Source organism: Globicephala melas, chromosome 4, assembly GCF_963455315.2.
Source record: "Globicephala melas chromosome 4, mGloMel1.2, whole genome shotgun sequence".
Lineage (NCBI taxonomy): Eukaryota > Metazoa > Chordata > Mammalia > Artiodactyla > Delphinidae > Globicephala > Globicephala melas.
The window spans coordinates 83,775,866-83,789,633 of record NC_083317.1 but is presented as its reverse complement, the minus strand read 5'-3'; the positions used below and the strand labels follow the sequence as shown (position 1 = coordinate 83,789,633).

General features: G+C 43.4%; 1 protein-coding gene across 3 annotated transcripts in view; it reads right to left on the bottom strand.

Annotated features, from left to right (window-relative positions):
* LAMP3 (lysosomal associated membrane protein 3) overlaps positions 1–6,989 on the bottom strand; it is a 35,277-nt gene extending 28,288 nt beyond the window's left edge. Inside the window, exons 1-2 of one of the 3 annotated variants that reach the window (XM_060298367.2) lie at positions 6,908–6,989; positions 6,184–6,376 (exon numbers count right to left, since the gene is read on the bottom strand). In XM_060298367.2, the coding sequence (XP_060154350.1) occupies positions 6,184–6,232 (49 nt within the window). In that variant the 5' untranslated portion in view covers positions 6,233–6,376; positions 6,908–6,989. The remainder of the gene's footprint in view (positions 1–6,183; positions 6,377–6,907) is intronic. The other 2 variants (XM_030862593.3, XM_030862599.3) reach the window with 2 other exon arrangements.
* Between the last annotated feature and the right edge of the window lie 6,779 nt (positions 6,990–13,768).

Genomic DNA, 13,768 nt, shown 5'->3' with positions numbered 1-13,768 from the left:
GTTGCTCTGTGGCATGTGGGATCTTCCTGGACCAGGGCTCGAACCCGTGTCCCCTGCACTGGCAAGTGGATTCTTAACCACTGAGCCACCAGGGAAGCCCCACCATCAGTTTTCAAAATGTACCCCAGTTTCTGTCATTCCCTTACTTAACCTTTAGAGTAGCGCAGGCTTTTCCAACTGAGGAATTAAATTAATCCATAAGTGCTCTGATATATCTGGTGTGCCATCCTTCATGGTTTGGCTTAAATGTCAGCTCCTCAAAGAGTCTTTCCCATCCTTCCCACATGAAACAGCTCCCCATCCCCACAATTCTCCATCACAGTATTATATTCATTGCCTTCACTGCATTAATCACAGCTTGTAATTATATAAGGGGACGGTATTCAAATATTTAACAATAAGCCTGTCCAGACAGTGTGTACCAGCAGAATAGCAGCCCTGATTATATGTTTATTTATTAATTGTGCCTCTCTCCCACTAGATGAAAAGCAAGCTCAAGGTGGGAACTGTGGGTAATTTTTTTCACCACCAGTGCCTGTGCATAGAAGGTATTCAGTGGATACGGAATGAATGAATAAATAACTGAATGTGTAAATGGTGGTTACAGCATTGTAGACCTCCTAGGGTTATTAACAGGCTCAAACAAGGTGGTTTGAGTGAAAGCCTTCCTGGACTATTAAGCATACCTAGAGTGTGTATTATCGTCATAGGTTCTCTCCTGGGTCATCCCTTCAGGGCCGAAGGCCTCTGAATCTTTTTCAACCAGAATAGTTCTATCCTTGTCTCCTTCCAAGCACAGAGCAAGCCAGAAATTAGACAACTGCAGGTGATGTCCCTTGGGAGCTTACGATCAGGTACACTGAGAGATGGCACTGTCTCTTTAATGCTATGGTTTCACTATGTTTATGCATTGTATTTTCACTCATTGGAGCTGTTACTGCCCGGTGCTGAGCAGTGACTTGGAAAAACACGGGGAAAAGGGAAAGAAGATCACTCTACGCTGGTGTTTATAAAGTCCTGAATTTCACATCGAATTAAAGTCATCCATAAACACCTTTACTATCTCTCCCTTTCATCCAATACATTTCTAGGTGGGTACTTTCCCCATAGCAATAAAAATTCCAAGTTACTGAACACTTACTACATGGCAGGCCTCAGGTCGAGGGTCTTATTTCACCAGCTCTTCTCAAAAACCCCCTGACGGGTACTAATCTTTATCTGTCTTTCAGATGAGGAAACTCAGGTTTAGAAAATTCTATTAACTTGACCATAATCACACAACTAGTAAATTTTGAAGCTGAGACTCAAGCCCCTGTCTGAACCAAAGCCTGCCCTTGGATCTGGGCATGGGTGGAGGTGGTGCGTGTCACTGGGAAGAATGGTAAGAGAAGAGACAAAAGCAGAGGAGAGAAGAGTAGGGTGCCCCTCCAGTGACCCCAGTTCACTAAATCCTCATAATGGTGGTCCTCAGAGAGTCTTTCAAAGGCCCACATGCTAAAACAGTGATTATTTTCCAGAAGAAAAGGCTAACTTTAAGCCCAGTAGTAGCACTTATAAATTATTTCTGCACAGCTGGTTTGCAAAATGGGAAAGACAAAAGTATCAGTTCAAAATGCCTTTGATAACCTTTAAAGAAGACATTATTCATGACATTAAGTTACTTGAGACTATTACTAAAGAGTCTTTTCTTGTATCTAAAATGTTTACTTGGACAATTGAAATGTATGATATTTGAGAGTTGCAGATTTTATGGGCTATAGATTTACTTCACCAATCTTTGTAAAATCATACGTGGAGCCTTTATGCCCATACTGTAGAGCTTGGAGCAAGATTTTTCCTTTCAAGATTGTTATGAAGGTTGACAGTTGTTGAAGATTTATTTGCATAATTCATTTGGGCTGAACCTGAGTTGCTGTTCCCTGGGTCAAAAACCCAACAGGAACACAGTTAGGGTCATAGTATTACTATGAAGAAATAGAATTCACTCCCAGATGTGGTATCTAGGAATATCTTGTAGTAAAAAGCAAAGATTGCTGCAGAGAACTCCAGGAGACTGGGAACCACCTGACTTTTGCTCTCCTGGAAGATTAGGTCCTTGATAAAATCCCACTGTGTACAGCTTATGCTTATGAACTAAAGCAAATCTTCTCAACTGAGTAGAATTTCCTCAACTGAGTAGCACACCCTTTCAAAGGGGGAGCCTTCCTCATAATGCAATTAGAACTCCTCTCTCAGCAGTGATGAATGAACTCAAGTAAGGGAAAAAAGCACATTGGCCGTTCATGAACGCACAGCACCCCAAACAGGACAAGAAGACTCACGGTACACTGTCAAGTGTGCTTGGTATATAGGAAGTCTTTGTGAGGTGCCTGGAGGTGATGGTGTCTCCATATGGTATGTGACCTTGAGGCGGACAGGAGCCTGGGCTGGTAGGTGGCAGGAACAAAAGTGACTGAAAGTAACAGAGTGTGTTACAATTAAACAAGTCTGGGAAATATTGTTCTAATATTCTTCTCTTTCTCTACTCTGGTCCCTCCCCTCCTCTCCTCATCTCCCTGTAGGAGTGTGGGGTATAAAAGATGGGCAGGCAGCTAGATGGAAATTTGACAGAGGTAGCTATGCTGTGCATTGAAATACATCCCAGAAAGTCCATATGTTTGTTAGGTACTCAATGGAAATAATGCTCTGAAAAATACTCTGTTTTACAAAATCTATGTTTATGACCACACATATATGACCAATCTTGGTCAAAATTGGGTCATAGTTTTTCAATGGGATCTTTGGCCTAAAGGTTTAGTCAAGTTCACTGGTCTGTCTGAAAACCACAAACTGGGCAGTGGGCAGAAGCAAGGGCAGGGCACAGCTCAGACTCTCTCAGTTCTCCTTCTACTCAGAAGAACACAGCCTGAAGTCCACACACTGATTTGCGAAGCTCCCACTCCCAGAACCTCAGCGTCTCCTCTCCAGGATTCAAGAGACTCAGCAAATGAGTACCCCGGAGCCTTAACCCCTTGTTTGTATTCCTCTAGATGGTGAACTGCAGGAAGGGGCGTGAGAATGTTTTGGTTTCCCTACAACTCGCAGGAGGAGTGAGAGATAACCCATCGGCCAGGCCCTGGCAAAGCCAGTGACCACACAAGAACTGCTTCTTTAGGTATTTCCCAGACAGTCGGGCCTTCCCAGAGAGCCTTAGTTTGGTTTCCCCGCCACACCCAATTCAGCAGATACAGAGGCGCCTCCTCTGAGCCAAGCTCCAGGCCAGGCACTGGGGTTAGGTCTTTGTTCTCAGGGGGGCAAAGCCTTGTGAGGCAGACACAGAAATGGACTATACTCCTCGGTGTGACAAGTGTTATTATTATTATTTTAATAAATTTATTTGTTTATTTATTTTTGGCTGCATTGGGTCTTTGTTACCATGTGCAGGTTTTCTCTAGTTGCGGCGAGCGGGGGCCACTCTTTGTTGCGGTGCATGGGCTTCTCATTGCGGTGGTTTCTCTTGTTGCGGAGCACGGGCTCTAGGCACGGGCTTCAGTAGTTGTGGCACGTGGGCTCAGTAGTTGTGGTTTGCGGGCTCAGTAGTTGTGGCGCACGGGCTTACTTGCTCCACGGCATGTGGGATCTTCCCGGACCAGGGCTTGAACCCGGAACCCCTGCATTGGCAGGTGGATTCTCAACCACTGCACCACCAGGGGAGCCCAGGTGTTATTACTGAAGCAGGCCCTGAGTCCTATGGGGTGAGGTGGGGAATCCATCACAAGGAGAAATTCTTCAGGCAGACAGGAAAGTAGATGGCATCCCACAGGCAGGAGAAAGAGTATGTGTAAAGGCATGGGGCTTCAGAGCCTGGAATGTCTCTGCAGAACAGCAGAGTCAGCATCATGGGAGCTTGGGAGGGTGTGAGGAGGGGTCAGGAGGAGGGCCAGCAGGGAGCAGACCTGGCAGGTCTCAGAGGTTACCTTTTGCAGAGCTCTAAGGAGCACAGCTGGGGAGTAGATGGAGTGCCGTGGCCATGTCCAGGGGCAGGGAGTCGAGCTTAACTCCTGAGCACTTTCTCTGGCACCTCCCCGGGCAGCAGAGGTAGCCCTAGCTGGATGCGGCAGGAAGACGGTTTCTGGATGTGTGGGGCAGCAGGGGTGGGCCCTTGACAAGGTTCTGCTCACAGTTTCACAGTTTAATCTTAGGCCTTTTAGCAGAGAGATGTAAATCCTGCCTCTGTCAGTTTTCTGTGGGACTTGAGGCTCAAAGAAAACCCTTGAGCAGAAGGGGCTCTAGCCCTGTGTCAGAGACTGCTGGCTGACTACGCCAAAATCCAGTCTCTCCTTTTTCCTTAGTAACTGAGCCATGAGTTTAAGCTGAGCACTTGCTGCATGGAATAAAGCCCCCCATCTCTAAGCCTCCTTTCCAGATGGGTAGGAATGTGACTGAGTTCAAGTCAAAGCAATACAAGTGGTAGGGTTATGTGGGCCTCTGGGAAGGTTGCTTGAAGGAAGCTCAGTCACCTAGGGGGCCTCTCTATTGCCTTCCTGTTTCCTCCTTTAATCAGGCTGCAATGTGTATGTGATGGCTGGAGCTCCAGCAGACATCTAGAACCATGAGGAGACCTTGCAGGTGGAAGTCACACATTGGATGGTGGGTCCACAAGAATGAGTCCCCACACAGACCTGGTCTGAATTCCTCTGGACTTGTTTTCACTTGAGACAGAAACAAACACTTATCTTGTTTAATTCACTATTTGGCACTTTTCTCTTATGTGCAGCTGAACCTAAACTTAACTGATACAAACTTAAATCTCCTCATTTTATGGGGTTCGAATTTGAGATCAGGGAAGCAAAGTGACTGTATAAAGATTACATAGTTAGCTTACCTAAAAGCTTTGTCTCTCCAAGCAAAATGTCGAATGGTTTTTGCTCACATGCAATTCAACAAGTATTTCTTGAACATATGCATGTAGAAGTATAGTGCAGAAGTGCAGAGCATGGACCCCGAAGGTGAACTTCCTGGGTGCAAATCTCAGGGCTGCCATCTGTTAGCTGAGCGCCCATGTTCACCTCTAAGAATGCACAACTCAGAGACGAAAGGGCAACGTGGGCATTTCCTTTCCACCTGCCTGTGCATTTATCTCACGTTCATTGCCCTCCTGAATCCACCAGTCGTCTGCCAGCCATTGAATTGGTGCCCACAGACAGGTCACTGAGGGTTACTGCTACATTGAAATCGTCTGCATTTTTATTGGCTTGCTCTGCTAAATATAATGATTAATTTTCATTTTGCCTCCAAAAGAATGTGAAACTCTAATTCTGAAAGTGTGGCACAAAGAAAAACAGCCTGGATTAGGGTCGCTGGCCTGACCTTTCACCCAACTTTCATGACAATTTGTGTTACACTCAAGTGCAGCTGTGTCTCCCATTTGAGCGTGTTAGTGAGGCCATGTGGACAGAGCTAGTTCCCTCACATGTTCAAGTCAGTGGTAGTGGAAGGAATTGTGAATCAACCAGCAAACTTGATAAAGCACATAAGAGGACTCAACGTCCTAGGGAGAAAATGTTCTTGGTGAAAGCAGGGGGCACAGACATAAAAGAATCATTAAAATCTCAGCTTCCCAGACAGTCTCTTTGATCTGACCTATACTGGTAATGAAACAAGAAATCTTTGATGCCCTGGCTTACATCTTTCTGAGACGGCAGTTTGTCAGACCACATCTCGTTCATCTTCACAACTCGCTGTTACATAACATACACATAGCGCTCCATTTAAGAAAAGCAGAAAAAGCAAGGCATGACGTGATTTCCCCAGGCTCTTGGCAAGAGCCCCATTTCTAAGCCCTGGCTCAGTTCTCCATCTCTTAAATCGAAGAGATTTGTACAAACTCTCCCTAATCAGGTGCCTACAGACCATTTGGGAACCAGGGGCAGCGTCACTGTCTTCCAGGGTGGACAGCTACTCTGCCTGACTCATGGAAAACAAGTCCAAACTGTGAAAGCCTCTGGAAAAGAAAATGAAGGTGTGCTCCACACGTAAGGTAATAAAGAGGCATTCCCAAGTCAAATACCCACAGTAGCTGAAGCCACTACAGCCATCTCCAATCTGTCCTGCCCCACCTTGGTCACTGGCACTAGAATGCATTTACATTTAATAGGACCGGATGTGGCAGGGTCACCATGGAAAGTCATGTGTGTCACTCACCGGCCAGGGACACGAAGAGCACCACCACTGCAGACAGCTGCCAGGACATGACTGGGGAGCCAGGGAGTATCGCTGCCTCGCCAAGGGACTGCTGGGCTCAGCGCTCAGCAAGGCTGGGTTTTCCGAATGGTGCAAGGCTAATTCCAGGGCAGCCTCTGGCAACAAAGTAGACACCTCCTTCTGCCCCTTATAACTTGTGGCAGAGAAAACAAAGTCACTTGCGTTATGAGAACTGAAAGGCCCTCCCAAGTGGTGTGCTGAGAGGGGAGGGAAACCACAAGTGGCTCTTGTGTGAAGGCAGGCACTTTTGTCTCTGCCTTTAGTGTTTGTGAGCGACGGGATGGGGGATGGGGCATGTCCCCCAGCCAAGGTGAAGGGCATCTGAGATCATTTTGCACAAGAGGTGGTGGATCTGTGGCAGTGTCTGCTTCCTTCTCTCATAAGTTGGGTCTCCATTTTTCTCTAAGATCTTGAGTACATTTCTGTAAACCCAGAGACCCTTCTCAGCCAGGAGAAAACCAGTCCCTCAGTCTTGAGGGTGAGCATGAGTCAAAACTCCATGGGTAGAGTGCTGTCTGTCTCTGTGTGTTTTCACAAGAAGTCTGAGGCAGCCCTGTTCTCTGCTCCAGGCAGCCTCACCTGGGAACTTCATCTTGTGGGGAGGGGTCAGTGTGACCTCAGGAATCAGGGAGATCTGGGTTTGAATCTGGCCCTGCCAACTCACCGGCTGTATGACCTTGGGTAACCTCTCTGAGCCTCGGTTTCTTCTGTTGTATAACAGGGATAACAATGACTACTCCCAGGTGGTTTTCCTGGAACACAAATAATATTGAATATCTTCAAAAGGCAACCTTTTCATGTCTTATCTCCTTCCTCTATTAATTAGACAAAACAATGGTGGTCTCTCTCCCAGAGCTGTGAGTCCCCGTGAGGAACACACATATAGGCAGTTTATCAGGATACCCTCCTGATTACTAGGTTTAGGGCTTTCAGGTTAGTCTCAAACCATTTCCTGAAAAACAACTTTGGCAACTATTTTATCTTACTACGTTGCTGTAATCAAGCAAATTTACCAAAGCAAGGGGTGTGTTTCCAAATTGAATTTTTATGGTGGAAGGTGAAGATTAATTTGTGTCAGTTGACCTAATTTCAGCTACTTGCTATCTAGAATTCTGGACTTTGAGTCAATTTATTCAACAGACAATAATTAAGCAGATACTCTGTGCCAGACACTCTTCTTATTCCATTTAAGCCCCACAGCCACTCTATGTGGGCACTATAGTATTATTGTTGTCCCATTTCACAGATGGGGAAACTGAGCATAGAGAGGTCAAGTGACTTGCCCAGAATCACTTAGATAATAAATGAAGAAGCTGGGCTATGAATCCAGTCGGCTTGAAAGTCTACGATTTTAAGCACTATGCTGTACTACAGCTGAAGAGGTGCTCTGGACTGGCAACTTGAAAGCATTTTCAAGTTGCTTACTGCCTAGTTGAGAAACATTTATTGATATAAATAGCTAGAGAGCGACTGATCAATTGTTTGCTACTTAGAAACACACTAGATGAGGAAAGGAATAGTCAGAGATGACTTTGTAGGCGTTGAACCTTGGAGAGACTGAAGATCATAGAGGATCTGGGTAGTTGGAGAATAGCAATAATAATAATAATAGCAGTAATAATGGTTTCCATATAAGGACTCCCTATTATGTGCCTGACACTGTGTAATGCATATGGTACCTCTACAGGGTAGATTTTTTTAATCCCCACTTTACTGATTTGGAAAATGTACCACCCAGCATCACATAACAGGCTAAAATTTGCATCATGCCTCGTCTGGCCCTGAAGCCTGTGCCCTTTCTGCTGGCTACTGGAGCAAAATCTCTTGAGTGATGATAAGCCTGACTGGAGGGGCCTGGGGAGTTATTTTCTTAGTGGTTGCCCTGAAGATTACTGTACATCTCAGCCTATAGCAATCTAGTTTGGATTAATACTATCTTAACTTCAATAGTATATAAAAACTTTGCTTCTATCTATTTCCATTGTCTCCCCTTCCTTTTTGCTATTATTGCCATATAAATTACATCTTTATTCATTGTATACCCACCATCATGGGTTTATAATGATTGCTTTATGAAGTTGTCTTTTATATCAGATAAGAGAAAAAGGAGTTACAAACAATGCTATAGAGGAAATGTTTGTGTTCCCTCAAAATTCATATACAGAAGCTCTAATGTGGTGGTATTGGAAGGTGGGGACTTTGGGAGGTAATTAGATTATGAGGGTGGAGCCCTCATGATGGGATTAGTGTCCTTATAGGAAGAGGAAGAGAGCTAGTTCTCTCTCTGCTCTCCACCACGTAAGGATATAGTGAGAAAGCAGCTGTCTACAAGCCAGGAAGTTGGCCCTTACCAGAATGCCACCATGCTGGCACCCTGATCTCAGACTTCCCAGTCTCCAAACTTGTGAGAAATAAATCCGTTAAGTCATTCAGTCCATGGTAATTTGTTACAGTAGCCAGAGCTATGACAAACAAAAAAATATATTTATAATGTCTTCTATATTTACCTATGTAGTTACATTTATTGGTGCTCTTTATTTCTTCACGTGGATTTGAGTTACTGTCTAGTAACCTTTCATTTCTGAAGGACTCCTTTTAGCATTTCTTGTAGGGAAGGTATGTTAGTGACAAATTATCTCAGTTGTTGTTTATCTGGAATGTCTTAATTTCTCCTTCAGTTTTGAAGGACAGTTTTGTGGATATAGAATTCTTAATTGACAGTCTTTTTCCTTTCAGCACTTTAATATATCATCTCACTGCCTTCTGGCCTTGATGGTTTCGGATGGGAAATCTCTTATTGAGAATTCCATATGATTTGAGATGTGGATGAGCTCATTGCTGAAAAAATTATCCTTTCCTCACTCTATTGCTTTTGTACCTTTGTTGAATATCAGTTGTCCACACGTATATGGGTCTATCCTGTTCCACTGATATAATTTTCTATCTTTATGTCAAGATCAAATTGCCTTGATTGCTGTAACTTTACAATAAACCTTGAAATCAGGTATTATTAGCCCTCCAACTTTGTTCTTCAACATTCTTTTAGCTTTTCCCTTTCCATTCCCTAATTCCCTCTCTTATGCTTTAAATTAGCCAATAAAGAGTGAACCTGTGAAACCCTAAACACCCCACCCTTGGGCCCTAACAAAGGCAGAGCCCCAGGTCTGTGCTCTCTGTCTCTCAACCTGTGACCTTGCTTCATGGCCCTTGAGTGTGCTGTGTACTCTGCAGGACCTATGAGTAGTAAATCTTGTTCCTCAAAGTTCCCTGATGGTTTTTGGCTGAAGTGTGTACTGCAATCATTATAAGAACCACACGGGCTAGTCCAGCCACAACACTGGCCCCACAAGCTTGGTGAGTGCCTCAGGTGTTCCTAGTTCCTAGGCAAGAGCATCACCATCAACAGGATGGGACCAAACAGTAGGGGGGAACACAATTCAGCCCATAACAATGGTCTGTCTTGTTAAATGTTCCATGTGAACTTAAGAAGAATGTGTGTATTCTTTTGTTGTTGGATTCAGTGTTCTATAAATGTTATTAGGTTAAATTGGTTGACAGTGTTGTTCAAGTATTCTATATTCTTATTGGTTTTTTCTTTATTGTTTTATCAATTCTTACGAGAGGAGTTGAAATATCAGATTAAATTGTGGATTTGTTTATTCCTCTTTGCAGTTCTGTTTTTGCTTTGTGTATTCCAAAGCTCTATTATTGATGTGTAAATAGTTAGGATTGGTATGTCCTCTTGACGGATTAACCGCTTTATTTTATTTTTTTTGCGGTACGTGGGCCTCTCACTGTTGTGGCCTCTCCCGTTGTGGAGCACAGGCTCCGGACGCGCAGGCTCAGCGGCCATGGCTCACGGGCCTAGCCACTCCGGGGATCTTCCTGGACCGGGGCACGAACCCGTGTCCGCTGCATTGGCAGGCGGGCTCCCAACCACTGCGCCACCAGGGAAGCCCAACACATTCTTATTCTTTTTATATTTAAATAGTCAATTTTCTTTTAAGCAGACATAAATAATGAGGGGAAAAAGCTTCAGTACTTACTTATGTGATTACCATTTCCTGCAGTCTTCACTCCTTTGTGTAGACCCTTGAGTTTGTTGTTGCTACAGTTAGCCTAAGTACACCATGCACTTCAGATTCCTCAAGTGTTACCTGTGTTTAAGGTATGGCATTGTTTGACCAAATGTTTTTCTCAATGTGTGCTCCACTCTCAGCTTTAGGTCTTCCCTGGTACGTGTCAGAGTCTCTCCATGCCCTTGTAGCTCTCCCAGCAGACTCCACTGTTACTTGATAGTCAGTGCTTGTTAGCCTGGGGCTGGGGACTGAGCCATGAGGTGCTCTGTTCTGATTAAGTCTCAGGCAGGCAGGCACTCTGTCCCTGGGTCTTGAGGGGGTGTGACCTTCAAAGTGTTTCTATCCTCCCCCAGCAGTTTTGGGCACAGCACATATTCCCACCTTTCTCCCAGGATCAGAGGTTTGGTTTTTATTCCATTATTTTTCCCCAGCTGCAGTTGGATTTACCAGCCCTGTAAGGATGTGTTTATTGCCTGTTCTTGGACAGCTGGTTCTACTTTTGTTCTGTTGGAAATATGGGGCAATAGGATCCAAGCCTTGTCTCATGTCTTTCCTGCAGCAACTGATATTCCCCTTCCCCAGGCTATGCCCTCAAGGATGCTTTCTCAGGACTTTTGCTAATCTTTTTTTGTGAGTGCCCAGTGAGACCATCGGAGGAGAAAAGCCTGTAAGTGGATGCAAATATTCATTATATCTATGGCCCCTTGGTTTTTATTTTCTCTTGCAAGCCTACACTGGGCCACAAATTTAGCAGAACTCTCTTTGCCAGCGTATAGCAGTGCCTGCTCCAGGTAGGCAAGTGATTGGAGTTCCATCTCTCTTTGTAGGTGCCTGTCTTTCCTTGGTCTTCAGACTATATGGGTGCCCGGTGAACTCAGCTCTCTCATGGGTCCACAAAAAGTTGTGAATTTGCATATTTTCCAGATTTTCTGATCTTGCAAGTGTGGGGATAGTTCTCTTTCTAGATTTCTACATCTCAAGCAGAAGATATTATTTTTAATAGCTGCACAGAGTTCCATTGTATGTCAGTACAATATTTTATCAATCGGCTTTTTATATTTAATATATTTGTTATCTATCGTTAACAAAACTTAGGTGCTTAAAACAGCAAACATTTATTATCTCATGGCCCTCTGGTAATAAATTCAAGAGTGGTTTAGCTGGGTTCTTCTCGCTCCAGGTCTCTCATGAAGTTTCAGCCAAGACATCAGTTTGAGCTGAAGCCATCTGAAAGCTTGACTAGGGCTGGACAGTCTACCTCCTAGGGGCTCACACACATGGCTGTTGGCAGGAGGCTTCAGTTCCTGCCACGCAGGTCTCTCCTTTGGGCTGCTTCAGTGTCCTCTCAATATGGCAGCTGGCTTCTACAGTGAATAACCCAAGAGGGAGAATGAGGAAAAAACTAAAATGGTTTTTATAACGTAGTCTTGAAAGTCAACTTCCACCACATTCTATTTACTGAGTCATTAGTACAGCCCACACTTAAAGAGAAGGTAATTTGATTCCACTCTTTGAAGGAAGGAGTCTCAATCTGGGGATAAATTTTTACACTACCACAGACATTTAGGTTGTTTCCCATTTCTCACTACTTGTTTTCCTGTTAAAAGTGATCCTAAAATAAACATCTGTACATATAATTCTTTGTTCATTTGTATGAGTTTATCATTAAAATAAATTCCTAGAAGTGGAACTGTTGGATCAAATCATATACTTATTTTAAATTTTTGAAAGCTGTTACAAATTCACTTCTAAAATGATAGTACTAATTTACACTCTTACCAACAGTGTATGAGAGTGCTGGTTTTCCTATAGCTTCTCCAACACTGGTATTATCAAAGTTTTAAATGTTGGACAGTCTGATAATGAAAAATGATATATCATTGTTTGGCCTCTTTTCATATATTTACTGGATTTTGAATTTTTTTCCTATGTATTCATGTCCTTTGCCCATTTCTTTTTCCATTGTTGTTGATTTGTAAACACTCTTTATACACCAAGGAAATTAGTCTTGTGTCATGTTTTGAAAATGTATTTATCTTTTGAGTTATAATTTTTCCTTTTTTCTACATATAAGTTTTTGCCTCTTACATAGCTTAATTTGTCAAGATTCTCCTTTGTAGCTTCTGGTTTTAGTTTTTGCCTGGAAAGACTTTATCCTATTCAAGATGCTTTTCAAAATGTTTTGACTTTCATGATTTCTTTAAGTCACACACTTGAACAATAGGGAAACCAAGCAGGACCCTGTGGGAAGGGAGCAATGCAGAGACAAAGGAGGAGCAGTCAAGAAACAATAGTACAGCCCTGGGGCAGGTCCTGGTTCCACCTCAAGGGATACACATAACAATATCTTTGAGCTCTTTCCAGAATTAAAACGCCCAACAAATGGAAGATGTTAGCATTCTTCATTCCAGATGAAAGGAACCACAGAAGCTTATCAGGAGACCACCTGAGGCCAGATTAAAGGAGTGAAGGCCCTGCACACACCCTAATCCTTATCAGCAACTCTGGCCTTGAACCATTGCTATAAAACTGCTCACCAAATCCCTCTGGGTTGAGGACACACTGTTTTTGAGAGGCACAAGCCCACTGTGTCCCCTTTGCCTGGCAAAGCAATAAAGTTATTCTTTCTCCTTCACCCAAAATTCTGTCTCTGAGATTCGATTTGGCACCAGTGCACAGAGGCCAAGGTTTTGGCATTGATATGAATGACTTTAAGGGCTGAGGTAAACTTACTATTATTTTTTCCATATTGCTATCCAGTGGTCCAAACACCACTTTTACAAAACATTTATCTTTTTGGTTCAGAACTAATTTGAAATGCCTTTTTTATAAATTCTGAGATGTATCTGGGTCCATTTCAAGATTCTCTACCCTGTTTTCCTTTTGTTAATTTCCATGGTATATGTTCCCTGGCAAATTAAAATATTATGGTATAAACCTACAATTCTTGCTACTTCTATAATAGCCATATTTGAAAAGCTTATCCATAAACAAAAACTGCTACCAGATTAAAGATGCAATTGACAAACATTTTGTAGAGGATTAGTGAAACTATATTTTAAAAAGCTTTCTATCCTCATCTGACAATAAACTTGGAACTCAAGAGACACTTGATACTTGTTGACTGATAAGCAAATGCTAGTGTGGTAACTTAGAATCTTGGCCTAGGAGTTGGAAGACATGGATTCTAGTTCCTCCTCGGCTGCAGGCAGGCTGGGTGACACTGACGCACAGTAACAAAGTTGTAGTTGGGCAATGGCCTCCTAGCTAGCTTCCCAATACTTCTTGCAGCTTGGTGAAACAAAGTTTTAACTAAGGGAATATAAGAAAAGATTTTGCATGCCACTTGCACACTGGGCCTTAAAATATTACGTATGCATATCTTCCAAGTTCTTTCCCTTTCCTGCAATCTGGAAACTGGACATTCCTGAGATCTGCTTTTGACT